Raw genomic sequence first — 23,596 nt, forward strand, 5'->3', positions numbered from 1 at the left:
GTCTGACCAGTCGCTGTCAAGCTGGCCCGTGTCTAAGCAGGGGCTAAGGTCCACACAACAAATTCCATCACCTTTCTTGGTACTCAAACTGGTTGTAAGGGGACACTGGGGATATGATGGCGACGGCCTGTGAGCCACGTCGTGAGCTCGGACTGTCCCCCCCCCCCTCTTTTCACCCTCGGCCGCCCCAGTCCTGGACGAGGCTCGCCAATCATCGTCGTCGGGTCCTTACCTTGAGGTTGCAGGCGCTGACTTCATGCATGTCTGCCATGATTGTCACAGCTCCCGGAGATTGGTGTCTCGCGACAACCTCATAATGCCTTCCGCTTCTTCCGTAGGCGAAGACAAGGTCAAGTGACGTATGACCTTGGTACGATTCGCAGAGGGTTACTTTTGCCTATCGACGGGGTGTGCCTCAAACTGAACACTTAGAAAATTGCCACCTTTTCTCATCTTTTCCTTAAGACGATCATTCTGCCTACCACCACGCCCTATCCCCCACCCCCTCTTTCTCGAAATCTCGCTCCGTCCCGTCTCATTCATCTTGGACAAGTGTCAGAACTATAATGCGAATCACTCTACGTCTGGCGTGGTTTCTCTCACTTCACCAAACACTTATGAAGAACACAGCCAATTACCAGTGAGATGTCAGACTTGGGTAGGAATGATGAGTTGGCAACGGATGACGAGTCTGCTCGCCACCACCTCCATCATTATTACCACCACCACCACCACCACCCACATTACTTGCAATACTCTGGGACGGCGACTTTCGTTTGTTTGGGAGTGCGTTTAGTCTCACCTTGCTACTGCATACTGTCCCTGTGATCTCAGTGCTGTGCCTCACATGCCTAGCCTGCTTGGCGTCTGTTGTGTTCCTGAAAGCCTCGTCTCCTTTGAAGAGCCCGGCCATTCACTTGGTTTATTGAGACTGGTAACGTCGTGTTGGGCGTGGATGGGCGATGAGGTTAGGCCAAGGAAGTTTTGATAAGGCATCCGCTTGCCAGCCAATATCGGGATGGAGGAGGAGAAAGACCTCGTGTTAGTGAACGCATCGGAAACTCTAGCGAATGCAAAACAACTGCAGCGAGTCGGGCCACGACAGACTCGCCGCCTCATTTCCGCCTCGTGACGAGGCCGTATTGGTGCTGCCAATCATATTTGGGCGCTAGCATTTTCGAGTCTTCCTTGCCAAAGGTATCTAGTAGTTTCATGCCGTGCAACGACAACTCAAGCAGCGGGAGCCTTTTTGCTGGCTTCGGGTCGTCCACTGAGACTTTTTGTCACCTTGTCTAGGTCGCGCACACACACACACACACACACACACACACAAGCATTTGAGCCCGACTCAACTCGGTTTTCCTTCTGTGTTTTTGCCCCAGAGCAAAATGTCTTGCCTGTCGACGAGAGCATGGCCCAACCCACATGCCGGTGGCTGCGGCGCACGGCTTATGTGGGACGTTTCGGGCCTCAGCTCCCGGGTTCTCGCGTGGTCGCCTCCGTTGTCTGTACTACGCGACCTACCGCATCGGGAACGGACCCCGAGACAATACGCTCGGGAGGGATGGGGTTAGGAGGGGGTTAGGAAGGGACCAATTACGTGATGATGACCAACCTGACTTGGGTTATAATCATTTTGGCCCAAGAGGGCCATGTCTTTTGTCGTAACTTTCTTTCTTTTGGAGGGAGGGGTGGCCATAAAATCCCGCGAGCTAATGGGTCGTGATTCCGTGCCAGAAATGACTATCCGGATCCTGGGGAAGGGCAGGCGGAGGAGGTAAGGACTGAGGTAAGGACTGAGACCTGCTGTCATTCTCCCTTCCATCTTGGCTCGGGTGTGGACTTAACACGAGAGAAGTGCTGTATGGGGAAGAGAAGATGTGACTTACTTTGGGACTTCTATTCTTGTTTCGCCCCTCGATCGGGCAAGGAGAGCCGGGGCCAAGGGGACGGAAGGAGAGTAGTATCTATTGCGCGCCCTTTGGAGAGGGAGGGGCGAGAAGGGGGTAGCTGGTCACAAGCAGGTTAGACACAAGTGTGTTGTGTCTTGCAACAAGACGACAAGAAGAGTACATTCTTGGGGCCACTTAGACTGTGTTACTCTTGAAGGGCTTGTGAGTTGAGCAGCATATACTTACTACATTAGCTGGGGTTCATGTGCTTGGTCAGTATTTATTCGATTCGGCTTGTGTGAACGTCTACGAAAGTTCAACATGAGATACTCTACACAAGACATTGAAGCTTGACAAAAATATACTTGAGAAATACTCGGAAAGCTTAGTTGTTTCAGATGAGGTATCTTTTGAACCCCATCTTGCCAATTAACCATACTAAATACGAACAGTCTCCCTTAAAAGGGTTAGGGTTATAGTTGCCCATATACACAGAGGGACTTTCAACCCGAGGTTTTAATCACTGATCCAGTAGTAGAAAACCCACTCCCCCCCCCCCCCCCGAAGAAAAAAAAATCCCCAAGGAAAAGAAAGAAAGAGAAGTTTAGTCGTGTTGATACTGATGAGAAGTCTTCAGGTTCAGCAAAACGCCGGCTCTATAGGACTCAGCATCACTCGTCGTAGCATACACATTCGCGAAATACATCGGGCCCGTCCATCATCCTCCGAGAGGCATTGGAAAAGGGGGGTCCCTTTACCTGGGTAAGCCCATTTGCTTAGTTCGGGAGTAAAGGCAAAGAGCGGTTACAAAGCTGAACAGGAAAACGAATTGGCTAACACACAACTGCAATCAAGCCGTCGATTGGGGTTTGCCCAGAGCCGTGCCACCTAATTGGTTCCATGTTGAAGAGATTGCATGCGTTGAAGAGGTTCCAGCCCATCACGTTGCCCATTCCGATTCTACGATCACTTCTTATTGGGAGGTTATTGGCCATGGCATCACTCTTGCTGGCCTTTGAGAGCGGCTAGGGGCGATGAACTGGTTTGTTGTTGTTGGTGGACACAGTCTGGGCTTGAGGATTGAACAACTCGAGTCTTGTGAGTCTTGTCTTCATTTTCTCTCCTCCATAACGGAGTGGTTTGATAAGCATACATGATATTTTCTTGCTTGTTCACTTTGCTGACTATTATCCGGATCAAGTGCACCGTACTATATGCAAAAGATCCCTCCCACCCCCCTCCCCCCTCCTTCTCCAGGCGGGGATGTTAGAACCGAGTCTTTCCTGAGCAGTAATGCCAATGGGAAAGAAAGCCGGCATCGAGGCTCTGCTGGGACCCTCAGACACACCGCACTTCCTCGTCTTCGTCTACTTGAGAGAATTTGTGTTCCAGAGGACAACTGTTTTTGGCACGAGATCAGGGGACTCGGTGACGCTGCAAAGGCCATCATCCGGGGATATAAAGGATGTTGATTCGCACCCACTCAGATACTGTCTTGTCTTTGAAGACTGGTTTGTTGCCTGGCTCAACAGGATATTTTTGGTCAGGTATGGCCGTACAGGATTATTCGCCTCTAAACATATTGTAGTGACGTGTGTAAGCCAAGTATTACTACATGTTGTGCATTCTTTGTTCATGAAGACTTGACTCGCATGTTCTTTGCTAACTGAGACTCCATAGGTAGTGCTTTGACTTTCGATATCCAAGACCCTGCCGCGCGGCTGGTATGGCTCTTCTTTCCGTCGTCTTCTGGTATCGCCTGCTCCTGGATATACCTGCGGTGACTTCTTCTCTGCCGATTGTTCACTGATCGTCTCCCATAGGAAATGGCACTGTTGCATATTACATGCTCCTTCTCCAACCGTGTGACGTGGAATTAACGGTCAAGAGACTGTCCGGAAGGATCACGGTATCTACACCCAGGAAAAGGACTCTGGCTGAGAGATAAATAGGTTGGTTGCTACTAATAACCCTCTTAGCACATTTTATAAGTCTCGACTTATCACTTCTCCTTGTTTTGCCGATTCATGAGCTATATTGCAGAGACTGCAGGACAACGGCTTGACAACAGTGAATGGTCATGGGTGGCGACATATTCAGCTCCGACGGATGTGACGAGGTTCTGGCGAGAGGCGCTTGCCTATCATCTGGAACCGCTAGGCCAACTTCAGGTCGTTGTCACCGGGCGGAACGACCGTACTCAGATAGGGGAGAAGGGCTCAAGGGAGACCCTCGGATCATGAGCAGGCAGTGGAGGACAACAAGCCCAGCCGAGGGCATGTGCTCGCACAGGCTGACATATACTATCTTTGAATATATTCACATACCCGAGCAGCGATAGGTCGACGCTGAGGTACAAGAAAAAACAAAATCTGGATCTCTCCATTGTCCGCCGTTGGTAGGGAGATTATACAGGTACAGACCAAAGACGCAGTTTCGGACGCGGCAGTTATAATTCTGTGGTACAGAAAGATGATCCAGATGCGAGACGTGTTACACTAGAAAGACAGACCATGGGCTAAGTCCCATCAGCTGCACAACATTCTTTGAAGGCCAAAACTTGGCATCAAGCTTTCACAGACGCTTCAGCTTATGTATCAGTGGTATAGCTCCAGCCATGACTTTCGTACCGGCCTCTTTACATTCTACAGGTTTGTATGTTAGGCAATTTCTTGTATATAGGCGTATCATTTCCAGCTTGCTTTGGGGATGCCATCCTTGTAGTCATTGTATATTCTGCCCGTCGTTTCGGCAAACATGGTCTATAGTCCTGCCTCAAGGTCAATTGAGATAGCATGTCTCTAATGACTTGGCCGAGTTCTCCGGTCAAGTGGCCATCTCGTACTTCGTACACACAAGGCAGTATTCTTTGAGATGGCCGCTGCAATACATCTAGTAGCAACGCTCAGAGGAAGACAACTCTGCTTGAGATGAATGGGGAGCGATAGAACAGCGGCATATCACACTGGAGTAGAAGCTTCTCAATGCACGAAGTGATTGATCATGGGACACATATCATGAGACATGGCAAGTAGGAACGCTGTCCTACAGTATATGTCCGCTGTTTAGCCGTATGGACAGAAAGAATGAATCATGTAGTCCAAAACCCAAGAATCTGAGACAACGAGAACTAATGCAAGCTATTATGGGGTATGCTCCGAGTACGGAACTCAACTTGTACTTGTCTTAGAGGAAGCGCGGTGACCTGATCTGCCTAGCCGTGGTGGATGAACCGGCCGGCATGATGCTCGGGTCTGAATACGAACATGATGAAGCGCTGGTATGGCTCACCGCCTCGGTTTCCCATCTATCATGCTAGTGAAGCTGCGTTTCACCTGCTCGGATGGCACTCGAGCTCTCCCTGAGATACGAGCAGTACTCACTGCTGAGCCTCGTCAGCGCAGAATCACTTAACGGCCCTTGAAATCCTAACGTAGATGGGGGTGCGGATAGGATATAATAGACTACTGATTAAAAAGGCCAATAAGTAGTATGCCAGTAGCCCGAGGAATATCTAGACAGGAAATCAAGCCTCAACAGACGACGATAAGCCTCGGAACTTGTTGGTGTATTTCTGTAGACTGGTTTCAAACACTGGCACAACATGATCATGCCGTGTATGCACGCTTGCGCAGCTTGGGGTGAGCTCAATAAGACGCTACCTCAAGGTCGTCTGTGTTATTTTCCGCCCCCAAATCCAATTAACGTGATTGTAATCATACCGATGACTTGATAAACTGTAGGGGAAAGGTGAGACATGTCCTGCTGTAGCTTTGAGGTCTCTATAGACTAAAGACGGGCTGGTCTTGCTGCTGTTGCTGCTGCTGCCCGGGTGCTACTGCAAATGCAACCCCTCTTTTCTCTAGGGAAATGCGTGTGTTTGTATTCTCTCAAGTGAGGCTGACACGCACTTGTCCTTGTGGCGGCTGCACACGAGAATCACATAACTTCTGCTGACTGCATAATCAACATGTACGCACATGCAAGCGATCGATCGTATGTCGCCGTTCTGGTCTCGTGAGCCTTTGCGTGTTTGCACTATTGGGCACTTGAAACCGCGCAATCGTTTCTATGTTCGGCGACGTACGAGCGAGAATCGTTGTTCGTAGCCTCGATCAAAATGATTCATGTCTCATTCCTTTTTCCCCCCTAGGCTCGAAAATGTGAATTACATGCATGAAGTCTCTTGTCAATTATCAAATGACCGAGCCGAATTGACCTTTGAGGCTATCTATTGCCAGCGAGTGTATAGACGGGCTTGGGCATCGAGATCGGCCCCCACAGCCTTTGTGTAAATAGGTGCTGATCTGTAGCCTAAGAGAGAGAGAGTGTGTGTCTCCTATGCACGCACGGGATTGGCAAATCATTCCCGAACCAAGCGCTCATGGCAAAAGTATCAGTATTGGGGGCCGTGGGAAGACTAAGTCGATTGCTTGCTAGCGTTGAGTGATAGAATGGTACGGCGTCCATAGGCCATGCGCAAGCCACGTCGTGCTTGCAGCTCATGCATTCTGCAGTGTGCCTGCAGCTCATACAAACGGTGGCGCGTCTGGTTTGAGCACAGCTAAGCCCAGATGCGAAGTCTCCTCCAATTGTCTAAGAGTGGGAATCCCAGGACTAGCCCAGGCATGAGAGGAGATCAGCTCAGGCTGTTGGCTGCCCAGAAGCCCGTGAAACATGGTACTCGCCAAGAAGTCATTGTTGATGTACCTTGGCTCTATTTTCCGCCCGTTCACAATGAGGATGTGGCCTTCTGTTGACACGGAGGCGGCGGCTATAACTTTCTCTCTGGTTTTTTTTTTTGTTTTGGGGGCGGGGGGTTGGGTGGGGAAAAAAAAACCAAAAAAAACCAGGACTCGAAAATAAAAAAAGTTGAAACAATCCGAGCGTCAAATTACCCACAGTTTGAAATGGAACATGACGCAATGCTATTGAGAGATGTATTGGACACCATTGACGCGCGCGGTTCCTCATATAATGAAGATACGCGGGTGGCTCATTGGTGCCCGAAACTGATGAGGAGCGTGTTCCAGCTGGGGCTCGACAGACAGGGAAGCCCTTCATAATTGAATTAATTACTCAAGATACAACACGAAATTATATGGCTACTTCCAAGGGCGAATTTTGCCATTGTTTCTACGCTGCATGATCTTGAACGTTAATCATTCTCGGTATATATGAGTGGAAAAAATACGCCCCGGTCTCCGTCGAGACCTGCTGCTTACAATGATGAGCTTGAGATTGCATGGAAGACCCTAGATCTGACCGAAAGAATCTGGGTGCCGCCGGCAGCTGGTATTCAGAGAGCAGGAAGGCCAATAACCTTAAGTGAACGACTGCAAGTAGTATGTCTTTTTAAGAAGCTCGAGCCCTCTTCTGAACTGGCCCAAAAGGATTCTTTTGGCCTGTCTGTATTCTTGTGTTACCTATCAGATTGCAATAGAGACTTCTAACCCTAGACAAGATGTCGAGCTACCACTCGCAATCCTTCCACGCTCTCGGCATCACGTCTGAAAAGGGAATACTGTCGAAGAAGCCCATTGGAGGGGAGACATCAGAAGTTGTTGCGCTAGAAATACCTCGAGAGGTGCTCTGCCACGTGTTCTGAGCATAGACGAATGGTACCACGAGATGGTTCCTGATATGGACGGATTCATGCACAAGACCAGCATCGGGTTGATTGCCTGGAAACTCGACACAGGGACTGGTTTGCTCCAATTTTTAGTACAATCCGTTGGCCAAGGATGAGATCTCGTCGTCTCATTGCATGTTGACCCACTATTCACCTTCGTGAATCGAAAGAGGATATTGACAACATGCTTTATTGGTACAAATTAGCCCTGTACCCGAACCTTGGTACATTTGATCCATCACTGGCGTGGCTCGAGACGAAATCACATGTGCAGAAATACAATGAGCATTGGGAGATACTGTTTTGTCGGGAGAATTCTCAGACACTGCTTTTTAAGCGGTCATTCTTTATCACGGAGGGTTGGCACAGTCATGGGCAATTGCAAGGTCTGATAGAACGTGATCATGATAACCAGGGATTTCTGAAAGATACAACAGAAGCTCGTTTCAAGTACACTTATATCAACGTTGGATTGGTACAAATACGAGCAAGAGGGAGCACGACTAATTCATGCGTCGAGACGACGTCGTCACTGAGCTAAGGAGAAAGCATTCAAATCGCGTCGAACCCTGTGTTATACTTCCCTTGGATCAAACTACAAAGTTATGACAGACCAATAGTCCAAGGCTTAAATGCGAGGAAGTTCTTACATGGATTGAGTCTATCCTCGTTACTACATAAGTAGCTCAGAGTAATAGATGAATGAGCAATAGGTTCGTCCACCAAACGTACAAGAGCTTGTTCCGCAGTATGCTAGCATAATTGACTGGGGGCTAATCATCTCGGTCTCTGGCTCGCGCTGCTTGTTAGCTGCACAGGCAATCAGCGGCACAAGGCCAGTTTCTCAATGTCCGACTCCAGGAGTGATAGAGTCTAAGAAGCAACATGTCCTCTGTGTGTGCAACGGGCCTGACTTCCTCTCTCAGTGGTCATGGAGGACCGGCCAGACATCCTATTGGACGTCTGAATCAGCGTCATGCTCTCTCCGTTCACCACACACCCATATGGAGAAACACAAAACCACATCATTGGGCATGGTGGACAAGCGCAAGACTGGTGGGGATGATAACATGGAAAGTCCTGCAAGTCATTTTCAGCACCCGAAAACGTGGCCTCGAGTGATACGACGACGACGTTTCTCGATGGTGGGAGGGGGGAAGAGTTTCCCTTCGTCCCCCACAGTATCAGCAGCCGCGGTGCAGCCAACACCAGCCACCGAGCCTGACGTGTCAAGCAAAAAAGCAGCGCGACAAAAAAGAGCTCGGCGGCAAAGAACTTTCTTGGGTGGGGCGCGTATGCACGCGCTTTGGGGCGGGCGTGAGGACGAGCCTCAACGGGGTCGGCGGTTGTGGGCCCGGCCGAGTGAAAAATGTTCGAGAAGCTTGCCGATCACTTAAAAAACTACCATATTACATAGTAGATTTGGCAAGCAGTGGTGGGTCATCAAAGTGTGTACAGACGGAAATCCCCTGTCCGCCATAACAATATGCGGCACAGTGTAGCTGAGACGTCGACTCTCCGCGCCGCATTGGAATCCTAACAAGCCACGAGGCGCGTCCAGACGGCCACCTTCCGGCCTGAGATTGCGGCCCATACCTACCCAGCTTTTGCTTTACTCGAAACCTAGAGTATGGGCGGCATGGCATATGCTTCGTCACCAGAGGCTTGGGTCATCGTCCTGGAGATTTACTCGACTCCAAGCGAAGCGACACATAGAAAAGGGTGGAGAAAGCCAGATAGATCCTGGGGGTGGTCCTCGAACCAGATCGTCTGGTCCGGCTCGTGGCGCCCAGATTTGACCTGGCGAGGAAGGGGGGGGGGGCGCGAGATGCTGCATGTGGCGCGCGCTCCAGTGGCCCTGCCAGGAATCTGAACCCGGGGTTTCTTGAAAGCCACACAAGATAGATCTGAATCCGTCATTTCCGGATCTTGATATTGTCAAGGCAGGAGGTGGCCAGCCAGTCAGCGAGGAGAGAGCTGGAATTTCCAGTCCTGACGATGCTTCATATCCGCGCGCTCTGAATGAAAGTAGGCTGGGATGATGTGGAGTCTGTCTATTCCTAGGTCCAATTCGAAACTGAGGGATTGATAGAAATTATGATATTCTTTGTTGATACAGATCAAGGAAAAGAAGGAAATGCGTTTTGAGGAGGGGGGGGGGGTGGTTTGCCTGATGGGCGCCTAGGTAAACTGAGGGGAGAGAATCGTCAAACTCGTTGATAGTAAGAATGTCGACGTACAAATATGCTGGGGAAGATCTTCTGGAATGCTCACTTGCATTGACTGAGGAACCAATGTTCCCTCGATCCACCTCTGAAAGAGAAACTTTGTTGTTGTCTTGCTTTCCTCGTATTGCATACTGTGGCAAGTTCTTTCTCTGCCGGTTTTACCGTACGAGTCACCTACCAGTTTTTTTCTCTCGTTGAAAAACATCCCTGGTCGTTCTCCTTTTTTGTGGCATCCTTGTTGAAATTACGTTTGGTTTCTTTTCAATCTTGTTTTTTTCTTCTTCTTTATTTCTTGTCTCTCCATCAAGGCGGCTGTGTCAAGTCGCACAAAACTGCGTCCAAAGCCTTGTGGCCATCATCTGTTGGTGAGAGTACGAAGCCAAGTCTTGGAGAAATTTCGAGGTCAAAAGATCCAGACCAGGGACGCTGGTTGGAGGACGTTAATCCGGATGATTAAGCCTCTCTCTATCCAATGAGATTGCCTCCTTCCCACCCACTCGCAGAGCCATTGCTAAGAATAGCGAAGCGCGCTGTGTGCCGGGCCCATCTAGCGTGCATCCTCAGCGGCCCAATCATAACTGACACAGGCTCCAGACGTGTCCATCCCAGCGGCTACAGAGGAACAGGGGGTTTGACCATTTCCACCTGACAAGGGGGGCCCTTGCCTATCTCTCTCGCAGATCGCTGCTGGTTGATTCTCTCTCGACTTTTTCTTGAGGCACTTGCGAGTTCCCTCTCAGTTGTTCATTCGTACTTTCCTCGAATATTGGTGCGAGCATCATCGTCATTGTTCAAGGCTCGCATTTTACGACTTTGAAAATATTGATTCAACTCATCGTCTGTCATTTATTTCCAGGGGGACGAAAGATCAGAACAAGGCTGCGGAGTGTGTGTATTCCATCCAAGTATTGCCGTTCCTGGTTTGAGGGATTCTCGCCCTACGAGGGGAGACAGAGTGCCTATCACACCCGACGATCTGCCAGTCAGATCTGACCAGGGACAACAGGACAGGGCACGCACGGGGTGACGCCCTGGCATTTCTTCCAATAACCTTCCAGTAGTCGGAAGCTTCCCAGCGCTTACCGGATCAACGTTTCGCTCGTCCTCGTCCTCCATCTTGTCTTTTCACAGCAACAACAACCCGGGTGCCTTCCCTCTCCAAAGCTTGTGTGGATCACAAGCTCTCTCTCGCTCCTTCCCGTCCTCTCCTCCAAGGGACACACCCAACCCCGCACGCACAGCTCGACAGAAGGAAAAGAAGAGGGGGAGAGAGCCCTGTTCCTGCCCGAGGGCTGTTGTACCCACCTGGCAACCCTGACCGACCGGGACTCGCTGGCTGTACCTCGAGCTGGCACTAAGGCATCTCTCAAGCACAAGCGCGGCCGCTCCTCCAATAGCACCTCGTCTGCTGCGAAAGAGAAAAAAGAGTTGTGCTCTTGCCTTTGTGGTCCATCTTTTTCCTGGCGCTGCACACACAAGTTCATTACCCCTCCCCTCCTCTGCTTCAGATCACAGGCCTCCTCGCCCCGGATCTCCAGCGGCAACGCAGTTTCGTGTCTCCTCCGAGTCCAGGAAGACGACCTCATAGGCACACTCGAGGACGACCTATCTTGCCGCTGAACCGCAGTTCCATACGACAGAACTGCAAAACAACAAACCTCCTCCCTCACGCCCTCACTCCCTGGTCTCTATTACCTACACGGTTGGGGGAAGCGCCAACACAACAACTTGCACTACCACAACGCAAAATAGACGCCAACCGCAACTGGCTGGGAAACCAATCCGACCAGCGGAACCACCAAGAAAGAAAGAGAGAGAGAGAGAGACAGGCAGGGAACGAAACATCCCCCTGTCCCACTCGATCCGCGTCTTCGGGTTCGACTTGGACCCAGTCCACCTGCTCCCCCTCCCTGGTCGCGGAAACACACGCGGAGGGCTAGGTTGTCAGGAGCTTAGTTTGTGGATCCGTTTTCTGAGCAGAGCACCCCTTTGCCGCCTGACTGACAGCCTACATCCTGTCGCATCCCACCTTCACCCACTTGCAACCTGCATCTTTGCCGCCGTCAGTGGCCCTACTGCGCCTACTTTGGCCCTGGATTGCATATATCCTCGTCCAGCCCGCCGTCAACCCATTCACCGTTTCCCCTCCCACTTCTCCTCCTCCCTCTTTTCTTCCTCTTTACCCCTCCTCCCCTCTCCAACTGCCGGACTTGACTCTTTCTGTCTCCCTCCTGCAGGGCGAGTCGAATCTTGTCTGTCCACTGTTGCAGCTCAACGGGCAGCGTGTCCCGAGTCATTCGCTTGACTTGATGGTCTACTCTTCTTCAAACATTTTTTGACTGACGCCTGTCACACACACGCACATCCACACCCACCTTTACATTCGCACTTTCATATACACACATACACACACACACACACACACACACACACACACACACACGCACACACACACAGCCCCTATCGTCGGTTCAACTCGTCTGCTCTAAACACCACTGGTCGTGCCCTGCTGCTGTCACATATCACATATATTTGCCTCGCTCCTAGCACCAAAACATTTCCAAAACCACACAACGGACCACATGCCTACCATGTCTGCCACACGACCCAAGCTGCCGTCTCTCAAGACGCCCACCACGGCAACCTTCCCCACTGATGCTCTGCGGTCTGCCTCGTCTGTCAGGACACCGCACTCGGCCGCATCGCTCAAGGGACCGCTGTCTGCCGTCGGCCTCTTTTCTGCCGGCCTGCCCTCTGCCGGCCTTCCATCAGCACCGTTCGACTACCCACCAACTCCCAGCATGCTGTCGGCAAAGATCGAGGAGAAACCAACGGAGAAGACCCCCATCACGCCTCCGTTGGCTTACATGGACTTCCTCAAGACTATCAACCCTGCTTCGCCCGCCATGGCGAGCCCTCCGCTCACGGCTCCCCTGCCGAGCAAGGCCTCCCTGAAGCGAACCTCGACTGGAGACAGCGTGGAGACGGTCCAGACAATCAAGACGGAAGACGCTCCAGACAGCACCACAGAGGAAGAGATCGACAGCGCGCCCACCTCTGCCACCACCACTGACAGCACCGCCACGGACTGCAGCTGTCCCGATGGCGACCACAAAGACAAGGCGTCAAAGCCTTCACCCGCACCTATCTCCACTAGGCATCCGGCTTCACCAGCCGCCACATACCCGCTCTCGGCCCCTGCCACAGGCCCAGCTACGTTCCCAAGCCTGCGTGTCCCGCCCAGCCCGGCGGTAGACAGCCCTGTGCGCTCACCCTGGAGTGCACGGAGCCTCAAGAGCCCCTTTGACTGGGAAGCAGCGCTGAAGGCGAGGAGGCATGCAGAGGTTCTACTCCCGGCCCCTACCAGTGCCGGCCCGACTAGCGCAGGCGCCCAAGCGGGCCGGTGCGAGAAGAAGGGAACAAGTGTGAGGCATATTCGAGAGGTGGTCACCAGAACGGTCACGTATACGCCGAGGATGGATCCCGCGCCAAGGGGGAAACGGAGGAAATTGAACGATGCATCTGCTGAATGAGACGACGATGCATGAAACAAAAAAAAAAAAAAGGAGAAAAAAAGGAGGAGAGGAGGAAGCAAACAAGAGGGACAGAGGATCAGAAGCACCACATTCTCGCGAGAACACACGAGTTTACATCACACGACATCAGACCATCAATCACTCTACGCCTTATTTCCTTTGTCAGCCAACGAATTGGCCCAGCCATCAACTAACACCACCCTCGACTATCAACTCAAGGGCTCTTATCTACACCATCCCAACACAATATCTCCTTTTACGTTGATGATCGTTCATGACTTGCATTCCCCCAAGAAAATCCATCCAAAAGGAGGAATACGGAGTTGCGAGGCGAAACTTTTTTTGGAGGATACGAAATCTGAGGCCTCCCCGGCCATCTTGCTTTGGACATGTCTGTCACACACAATCAATCACATGGGCACCCGGCGTTGCAGGCGGCGTCTCCGACCACATTATGTATGGAAGCTGGGAGATACCATCGGCGGATACCTACTTTTGCCCAAACCTGGGGCTGCTGTTTTTCCTTTTCTTGTTCTTCTTTAACTTGCTTTACTGCAACGGAATGAGCTTTATGTCTATGCAACTGCTATGCAAATGGCCATCAAGCTAGGCAGGCAGTTCTTGAACGAATGCAATCATATATTTATTCAGTGTATAAACTCCTCCTGGGTCTTGACAATTCTGTACCACCTGATGGAATTCACATTACCCTCCTTGTTTTCCCCCTTACCAAACTTGCTGTGATTTACTTCCGGATCCGCTTGTGACGGGTTTGCTGTTCCCCATCCTCATTCTCCATCCCCTATCCCCAGCCACTGACTTCACTACTTTCGGGCAAGACGAACAAAACGGCGGGCGACCAATGGTCGAGTGGAAAAGCGGGAGTGACCAGGTCGCAAAAGGCGGCCGCCGAAATTCACTTGACTGGACGACGCCAGAGGAGGCACTTCCCGCAGTGGATCGCACTTGGCCTTTAGGATGGGCCGCCTTTCCACTCCCCTTGGAGCAGAGAGGGGAGGGACGGAGGGAGGGAGAGGGTGGGTCGACATGTAGGTCATATGTACTATGGTACATTGTACTGTAGCAGTGGTGCTACTACATAGTATGTACTGCAATAGTAGTAGCAGCAGCAGCAGCAGCAGCGCTCGTAGCCACCTAACCAGGCAGATCTCTTTCCTATATTCGAGATTTTATGTATCGTGGTAGCTAGTTTGCTGTCAGGTACAGTCATAATGTTGGTTGTTATGCTGGGTGCCCTTTTTCTTTTCTCTCGTAAGGTTGTCTCTCCAAAAAGCGGATGCTAGGCCCAGTGGGCAACTGAGATGAGGGTATGTTCAGATACCATGTAGATAGTGTGCGCATTCTGGTCTCTTGCAGTACGAGATCCCCATTTCTGGGCCCGGCAAGGGAGATGCACGCAGGCGGCGAAGCAACACCCGGGGGGATAGATTTGAGTAGTAGGCGAAGTTCACACCTCGTTTGCTGTCGAGACTGGAAGGGGGCGAATACCACCTGGACGAACGTGTCTTTTCACCGTAGCATTGCAGCTCTCTCCGTTTTCGCCCCCCCCCCCCCCACCACCAGCGATAGTAAGGCAGAGTGCATGATAAGATCGAGAACTAGAAGAAAAAGACCAAGACATAACGGAAAGGAAATAGATGCAGCGTCTCTTGTTTTTTTTTTCTTTCTTTCCTCCCCCCTACGGCGAAGCACACTATGTAGGGTGGTGATCTTCGCAGGCCTTACCGGGGGACCTTACTAGGCCTTGCATATTCAGGCCCAGTAATGCCCGCCACCGACTACACCGACTTCTGGGCATTTCTGTACCTTTTCTTCTTTCTTTCCTTCCTTCGTCTCTTCCGGTTTTTTTTTTTTAGGGGCTTGGAGTAGCATCTTTGGTGCTGGCGGGTCCGTTTTCCACCCCACTGGTACCTATCATAGCAAATGAGTGGAGGTAGACTAAGGGATGTAGCTCTGGTTGTACATGCATTCCATTCTTCGGTAGATGGCACGGGCCTTGAAAGATTTGGGGGGGGGGGGGGGTTGGTATGGTGGTGCGAAAGGTGGTGCGAAAGGTGGAGGGAGGATAGTGGATTCGACACCTTTTAAGACTAGAGGATGTGGTGATCTTTGGGAAGATTTACTTGGTGAATCGGTACAAACGGTACAGATCGGGCTGGCTCATTCGAAGAGAACCGAAGCCCCAATCAGATGAAGGAGGAAGAGGAAGAGAGCGAAAGCACCAGAAAAACCCAGCCTTCAAACAATTGCCACCTTTCAAAAACAGGGAAGGAAAAAGAAAGAAAAAATTCATTCAGACAAGAGACTCGAAAGCCTCTTTTGCTCAGTCTTTCCCGTCCCCTCCTCCATCAAAACATCCAACCAGATATCGAATCAAGACCCTCACCCAAGGACAAGGATCAAGGATCACGCGCGCAACAACTCGAATGGTGTGTGTGTACATTGTACTATGGTAGTAACATGTCCGCCCCTCTCTCCTCCCCCACCCTTTCACGTGCCTCGCTGCTGCGACTCTGCCACCCCTCCCGTTGTTCTTGGGCAAGGTTCTAAGCGCCCGGCTTCCCATGTCGTGCATGGGGTTGAATGTGATGGGGACTGGGACTGGGCATGAGACGTGATTGGTGGGGTGCTAAGCGCTGACCTTTTGAGCTTCTGGGGTTTTTCTGTTTTATTTATGATAGGAAGAAAAAAGAAAAAAGAAGAAAAAGAAAAGGGAAGGAAGGGAAAAAGCGAATTCCCTCACTTTTGTTTTTACACTTGTTCTATTTGCCCTCCCGCTAGGTTCTGTCCTTGTACAGAGAAGATGACGAAGCACGGCGATATGCTAGGAGGGAGAGAAAGAAAAAAAAGAGAGAGAGATAGAGAGACAGCGAGAGATAGAGAAGATAGGGAATAGAGAAAACAACGAAGTATAGAAACCCATGCTGCTTGTTGCTGCAGCTACACCTGCACTGGCTGAGATCTCAGCGTGGCATGGAGAGAGGAGAGCGGGGGGATCCACCTCCCATGTGCGCAGGTGGGTTCGCACCTCGGGGGGACCTGGGAGGAGGGAACCTTCCCGCCTAAGGGACAGATGGGTATCTTTGGAAGAATGTGAAGGGTTGTGAAGTGGACAGAGGAGGAGTAAATGGTGCACGGTGGTGACTCAAAGGTACAGAAAAGGGGGAAAACTCTCAACTGAACTGATCATCTTTGGGAGAGAGCTCCTGTGCGATTTCCCACAGGGCCGATGTTTGGATATATATGAGTAAATCTTAGCAACTTTGGAAGGAAAAAAAAAAAAGGAAAAAAAAAAAGCTTAGGTAGGGGAGAAAACAGCTGCGAGCATTGTGTGAGCGCAATGCCGGTGTTCCAGTGGCTGTGCCATAGTGTAAATGGTAGGGCGGCCGGTAATTATGCATTTCTCTTCACCTGCCTGGTTTAGCCGAGTCCCGACGATTCCCAAGGCAAGTGATGGCTTTGTGATGAGATGGTTTGACTATACCTCGTAAGTATCTCTTCCCTTTCGTTTTCTTCTCTTCTTTCATGACTGAACAATTGGCCTAGAACAGGCGGAAGGGACTTCGTATGCAAACAGCAACAGCTAGTACTGAATGTCGTGAACCAAGATATTGACCATCAGAGGTTGAGACAATCGTCGCGCGCGGTAGCAATGGTCTGCTCAGACATCTTCCTTGGCGATAAATCAGAGGTATCTCGAGCCTTATCCTAAGGAGCTTAAGATACTCTTCTTCCTGTTGCACACTATCAGGGAGGTGGCGTGGAGCGGTAAGAGATGATACACTCTTTCTCCCGCTGGTAAAGCTTCGTAGGATGGAAACATCGCCTGGGGACTTGGATGTTCGAGGACATCCCTATCTACAACTCACTTATCGGCCCATCTATCTATCACAGCAGAAGGTGTGCAGAAAACTCTCAGACGGAGTGCCGCCCACTCGAGCACCTATGAACACTCTACTCAGTATAGAAAGCAAGGGAACTCACATGGCATACTTACTGCAAATATCCTTTGGTGGGAGGCTTACCTTGTTCTACTTTGCTTCCGATACTTGCATCGTGCGTTGCATACGTGGCATTGCTCGAGAATCGGGTCAGGGGTCATGCACGACTTATCTGAGGCGGCAGTCCTTGAGCGAACACGTGGACTGCCTCCTCCATCCCGCAGTTGGCTCCGGAAGACGTATTCAAGCGTGTGTGGTTCACATCATCAATCGATCAGTCTTTTCCCACAGTACTCGATCCAAGTGTTAGTCGAGAAGCAAAAATGGTATAGTGAACTGTTTGTACGTCTTTTTGGATGAAACCGCCTCCTCGATCATTGTGATTTCTGAACACTATGCTGATCTCCACAGACATATGTACACATACGCACCTCTATGGTGCCCATTTCACCTAGCAGGCATCGTATCGAGCAATGGCATTCCAGCCGTCAGAAAAGAATTGCTGGCCGTCGACCAGAGCTCTGCTACCCACGGAGCACACATCAATGATGCGTTCGACGCCATCTCCGATGCTGCCAAAGCTATCTAGGACCTTGGTCTCCATGTTCTGTCAAGGTTGAAGGAGTTGTTAGTAGATACCAACCATCCTATGTAAGATCAAAGGGAAATGGGAAAGAAATCCACTCACATCGTTGCACCAGAAGATAGCGGCGGAGTACGAGCAAGAAACTCGGCCACAGGTGCCCGGTCCTGGACCGTTGGAGGGCTGACCTGGGACGCCGTCCAGGTAGGCGATGCCCTGGTACAGACGGTCGACAGAGCAACGACCCCAGCCGGCAACGTTGCAGAAGTGGTTGATGGGCGTGTACGTGGCGTCGTCGTGGATACCAGGGATGGCGGAAGAAGTGTGATTGGCGAAGAGGGCAGTGGTAATGGCATTCACGGTGTTGTTGATGTTGGCTGCGGCGTCGGGGTCAACCCTGGTGATGCTATGGAAGACATCCTGCTTGGTGCCCTCGATGGTAAGGTTGCTACAAGGCTCAGGAGTTAGGTTGATTGGTTATATGTGTCCATAAGGGTGCCAAAAGGGGGTCAAAGTAGGTACTGACTAGGGGCTCTCGGTGTTGTTGATCTGAACGGTCCACTGAATAGGGACGATTGCGTAGGTCTTGTTACCAGCGACGATCATCTCAGAGGAGGAGGAAGAGATATGACAAGCAGGGGCCTGATACATGATCTGGTTAGTCTTCCAAAGATCACTTTCTCTTCCCGCCCCCCCTTTCTTTGTCTGCCTGTGGAGAGATCAATACTGACAGCCTGGGTAAGAACGAGGCCCATGAGGGCGGTGCCAAGGATGTTGAACAGCTGCACGATGGAACGATGAGCAGTCAGAATATGGAAGCAGATGCTTGCAACTGCTTCATGTGTGAACATTGAGGAGGCAAATTCTTGCTGCTGGCTGATGTTGGGAAGAAGTCGGATCTTGAGCTTGTTTGTCTTTCTACTGAAGGGTAGAAGGGAAAGAGGAAAGAATGCGGCGGGAGGCATGAGAGAAGGCTCTGTATAGGGCGTAGTAGACAAGAATGCAGTCTATCGCCAATTGATTGACCCGATATCAAATCACCTGTACTGTTCTGAAGGTGCAAGATCGTGAACTGCTCATCATTAGGAGGAGAGTTGTCTTCCACTGCGCAGGAGCTTGAACGGGCCCACCACTTTTTTACCACAGAATCAAGCCAGTTGGCCAATGGACCCACTTGTTCGAAGAGAAAGGAGGAGAACCAGATGGGAACTCATGACAAGGAAGCTGACTGGAGAACAGGAGGCGATTACATTTGGTAAACTTGATGTGAGGGTGGTGAAATCTGACATGTCTAGCTTGGCCTGTGTCGCCATGTAATCACAGTGCACCCTGCATCATGAATTGCGTCTGGAATCTGGTAAAGTTTGGAGCATTTGACAATCCCTGAAGAGGTACTGGATTACTTAGACTAAATGATGCACGGGACCGAACTGGGCCAATGTCATTTCAAGTATGTGTTGTCACTGGCAGGAGAAAACGCAAGCTCAGATTTCAAATGTGGCTTAGAGTGTATGTAGCGCGGACGTCATGTTGGGCTGTCATTCTGGGCTGCGCAAGGATTGGGTCTAGGCCATACATATGAAACTCAATTGGTCTTTTGAGCGGAAGAAAATCGACCATGGTCACAAATACAGTAGAGGAGATATAGATTAGAGGGAGACTAACACAAGACAATGCTATCCAAGGGATCTAGTAGGGTTTCTGATGGTTCCAGTTCTTTCTACTGCATCAGCGGAACTTATGGCTTCCTGTCTCAGCAGTATGCTTACCTTTTCATGTGCCAGTTATTGCTTGTTGTTCATACGCCTTTCTCAGCGTAAGCATAGATCATAGTGAGGGCTGTTTATGGCTATAGAATAGAACAACCAGCATAAACAGGCGTGTTGAAGAAAGGTAACTCATGTGAACCTTAAACATGACTTCAGTCTGTGTTTGGAAGATATGGAACGGAGATGGTAAGAAAACGTCCATCACGCTGAATATCTCATAACGAGACATGGGCCAAGTTGCACATTCAAGGACAAAACTCTTCTAAGCGATTGAGAAGATCGCTGTGATGACACCAGTTGATCGTGGCGGGCCTACATCAACAAGAATAGTATCTTGCACACATGACTCTCTCCTTTCACCCTCTCTTACCAACTGACCTGCATAAGACAATAGGCTACTCGAAGCCCGCATCTAATTACGATCTGAGCTAATGTAAGACATAGCTGCGCAGGTGGAGTGGCGGGGCTCCATGCTCGTCTTCTGTGCTCGCTCGCCATGCAAATGGGATGAAGCTTGGCGCCAGCGATGAGAGGAGGATTGGTCCAGCGAGCCTGACAGAAAAAGTGGGAACATCAAGGGGCCCGCGACTTGTTTTGAATGTACAAAGATTCACCTTTATATAGCGAATCCTGCAAGGCTGAGGCCCCTCTCCCATCTCACTTGGACTATGTACCTATGCTTTTGGCTACAAAATAATAGGAAGGAATGGTTGTAGAGTAAAATACGTATACATTGGATTGGTCTCGCCGAGCAAGCACCTTTAAAGTAGTATATATGTACAGTTGAAACATTTCAGGAAGCCTTCTCGCATCCTTCTCTTCGTAGTCTTTCTGTTTTTCAAGAAGACGGGCAAATATCGCCGCTGGGAGAGCAAGAGGTGGAACCACCAGTGACATCAATGTTGGTCCAGGTGAAGTCAGTGCAGCTGCCGTCACCGCAGAGGATGTAGTAGTTGTAGGAGTCGTCGCCGCTGGTGGTACCGGTGATGTCCTCGAAGGTGATGCCGCTAACGGTGCAATCGCTGCCTGGGTCGCCAGTGGGGCTGCCGTTCTCGTAGTCCTGCTGGACATCGATGGCGTAGCTGGTAAACGGTGTTAGTGATATAGTGGTGATTGAACAAGAATGGGGGCTTTGTTTAATGAAGAAAACTTACTCAGTGATTCCGCTGAGGGTGATACCGCTGTAAGTGATGTCGCTGACGGAGGCATCGGTAGCATCATCGTAGGTCTTGATACGGCAACCGTTCTCGGAGTTGACGACGCTCGAGTCCTTGAAGGTGACGTTGGAGACGGTCTTGCCGGTCTTGATGCTGCCAATGGAGAGACCGTGGCCGCCAGAGCAGTACATGTTCTCAAAGACCATGTCGGAACCATCGTTGACGGCGACACAGTCGTCCTGGTTGTAGACAGTCACATCATACACGTACAGGCCGGTCATGCTGGAGACGTCAAAGCCGTCCGTGTTGTGGCCGAGGGCGTCACCGTCGCTGTCCAGCTCGTCGCCGGCGCTGTTGTCCAGGATGAGGTTGTTGATGGTCAGGTCGGAGCCGCTGAGGGAGAAGCAGTGGGTGGGCCAGTTCTGGATGGTGAGCTGCTCGAAGGTGAAGCCGTCGACGTCGTCCAGGCTGATGAACTTGTCGGGCTTGTCAGTGCCGCCGTTGGAGCCCTCGCCGTCCCAGTACTGGGAGCCCTGGCCGTCGATGACGGCGCCGGCGAGACCAGCCACCTTGGCGTTGCTGCCCGTCAGCACGATGGGTGTGTAGTCGGTGTCGGGCGTGTACTCGACCGTCATGGTGCCGGCAAAGAGCAGGGCGCCGTTGCTGGGCACCGTGACCGAGAGGGTGCTGGAGGCGGGAACGGTGATGCCGCTCAGCAGGACGTTGGAGCAGGCAGAGGCAGAGGCCGTCACGTCAGCAAAGTCCGTGACGGTGCAGGTCGTTCCACCGACGCCAGAGCCGCCAGCAAGCGAGCTGATGGCAGTGCCGGAGCCGGAACCACCCGAGGAGCCACTCGAGGAGCCAGAGGACGAGCCAGTGGCCGTGGCGCTGGCAGAGGCCACTGTGTAGCCCGCGCCGCTGGTGGCCTGGGCCTGTGCCACGTAGGCAGAGGTGACAGAGGCAGACTCGTACGAAGGAGCCGGGTTGGAGGTTGCGCTGGCCTCGTTGCTGTAGCTGGAGACACCTTTACAAGAGACATGAAGTCAGCCTTGAACCTTTTTGTTGTTGTTGAACTTCCTTTTGAAGGGTAGATACTCCGTCAGAAAAGCCAGAGAAAACTCACTTGCAGAAGAAGCCTTGCCTCCCCAGCCACCTCCGTAGCCACCACCGAATCCACCACGACCACCTCCGTTACCTCCTCCGAAGGCCTCCTTTCCCCATCCTCGCTGGAAGATCTGTCCGTTGGGACGAGCGAGGGCGCCGGGCAGCACAGCTGCGGCAACAGAAGCTATCGCAAAAGAACGCATTTTTGTTTTGTGAATAGCTGGATTGAAAAAGTTGAGATGCAGGAGAGGGTTGAAATGTTTGAATACTGTTTTTCTGGGAAAGATAAAAAAGGTGTAACAGAAAAATGAGGGTCTTATCAAAAGATTGGACGCAACCTGGCGTGCGAAGCTTGGTGCAAAAGGAAGAAAGAAGGATGGATTGAATAAACAAGAGAAAAAGCCAAGATACAAACAAGCAACGAGATCGACTTGGCAGTTCTTTATATATATGAAGGCATCGGGGGCGAACGAGGCGCCCGAGAGCCTCAATCCCCTTCCTTGGGACGGAAGTGGATCCTGTCTCCGGGGCTCCAGTTTTGGTTTAATCAAGGTCTCCTGCATCTGAAGCAGGGGGGGTTAAGCGGACCCAGTTCTATCGGCTAATGGATATGAATTCGGCGCATGTCGACGTAGCCTCAACTCCTTTAATCTACACACGCATACGAAATGGGGTTTTGTTGGAACATGGTTTCTTTCCTTCTTTCTTTCTCGCTGTGGATTATGCAAGAAACAGGTGGAAACTACTACGCGCCTGGCCTGATGTGGAGAATTACTATGTAACAATAGGACCGATGATGGTTCGGACAGAAAGCAAGCACTATGTAAATAAACATTTAACAAAACTCAGGAGGAGAAATCAAAGAGAATACAGGATGAACTTGAATTCCTAACCGAGTTGGTCACTTTCCAAGACCAATTGCTTTACAGCGTCTGTACTCACCGCTTCCTCTCCAAGCGAAGAACCTGCAAGAGCTGTTGGGTAACCGAAGGAGAAACAGTAGGAATCCATGAAAGTTCAACAAATTGGCGAAAGAGTATGAAGAGAAGGAAAAAAAAAAGGGTTCGGAAATAATTTCGAGGCAATAACTCCTTCTATGCACTATTCTGTGCAAGCGGGTGGGCTTCCTTGTTAGGGGCGTTTCTTGGCAGCAGTCTGTTGTTTCACAGAAAGGCGACCTCCCCCGCCGCCCGCAGGGATGAGAATAGGATCGATGTTTCGTTTCCAGCCCACGTCTCCTCCCAACACCCTCCTCCCGAAATTGATCCGCCAATAACCTGTGGGGGATCTCCATCGCGTTTGCTACGAATTGCCTCAAGCGAGGCCACGCGAGGAAACGTTTTTACGCGCTGTGGAGGGAATGTCCCCGTTCCATTTCTTCTTTAGTCGAGAGGTGGGCCGAGACGAAAGGTATCGTGTTCTGCGTACTGGCGAAGCGAGGCGAGGCGAGGACGGTACTTGAGACTCTTTGGTAGTCTCCGCGCCGGCAGCGTCAAATACGGACGTCTTTTGGGCCAGTTTTAATCTTGTGTCGGAGAATAGAGCATCAATTTTACGAACAGCTGCGCGTCAACGGCCCACACAAATGAGTTTGATCGAGACATTTGGCGGAGGGCCTTCTTGTCAGGCTCCGAAACTGGGAACATTTTGATCGGCCAAGGCGACTTGGCAGATCTCATAGCCATAATAGTAAGTGGTTCTGTATCATCTATACGCAACTTGGCTGCGAGCAA

General features: G+C 51.0%; 4 protein-coding genes across 4 annotated transcripts; 2 read left to right on the plus strand and 2 right to left on the minus strand.

The window, feature by feature from the left end:
- Positions 1–3,185: 3,185 nt before the first annotated feature.
- M406DRAFT_75791 (uncharacterized protein) lies at positions 3,186–3,676 on the plus strand (the record flags this gene model as incomplete). The annotated part of the gene is made up of 3 exons (XM_040925901.1): positions 3,186–3,439; positions 3,481–3,488; positions 3,573–3,676. The coding sequence occupies 3 exons, from the start codon at positions 3,186–3,188 to the stop codon at positions 3,674–3,676; spliced, it is 366 nt and encodes a 121-aa protein (XP_040780270.1).
- Positions 3,677–12,370: 8,694 nt separating this feature from the next.
- On the plus strand, positions 12,371–13,939 carry M406DRAFT_273933 (uncharacterized protein). Its single transcript, XM_040918200.1, has one exon. The coding sequence runs from the start codon at positions 12,554–12,556 to the stop codon at positions 13,283–13,285; it is 732 nt and encodes a 243-aa protein (XP_040780271.1). The 5' UTR covers positions 12,371–12,553; the 3' UTR covers positions 13,286–13,939.
- Positions 13,940–17,701: 3,762 nt separating this feature from the next.
- M406DRAFT_75793 (uncharacterized protein) lies at positions 17,702–18,798 on the minus strand (the record flags this gene model as incomplete). Its single annotated transcript, XM_040925902.1, has 4 exons — positions 17,702–17,857; positions 17,939–18,281; positions 18,360–18,475; positions 18,565–18,798. The coding sequence occupies 4 exons, from the start codon at positions 18,796–18,798 to the stop codon at positions 17,702–17,704; spliced, it is 849 nt and encodes a 282-aa protein (XP_040780272.1).
- A 1,597-nt stretch (positions 18,799–20,395) lies between these two features.
- Positions 20,396–21,798, minus strand: M406DRAFT_65606 (family 28 glycoside hydrolase; the record flags this gene model as incomplete). Its single annotated transcript, XM_040924936.1, has 4 exons — positions 20,396–20,433; positions 20,491–20,684; positions 20,757–21,572; positions 21,662–21,798. 4 exons carry the CDS (start codon positions 21,796–21,798, stop codon positions 20,396–20,398), a joined length of 1,185 nt encoding a protein of 394 aa, XP_040780273.1.
- Positions 21,799–23,596: the final 1,798 nt, after the last annotated feature.

This window comes from Cryphonectria parasitica (genome assembly GCF_011745365.1).
Source record: "Cryphonectria parasitica EP155 unplaced genomic scaffold M406scaffold_2, whole genome shotgun sequence".
In the NCBI taxonomy this organism is placed as follows: domain Eukaryota; kingdom Fungi; phylum Ascomycota; class Sordariomycetes; order Diaporthales; family Cryphonectriaceae; genus Cryphonectria; species Cryphonectria parasitica.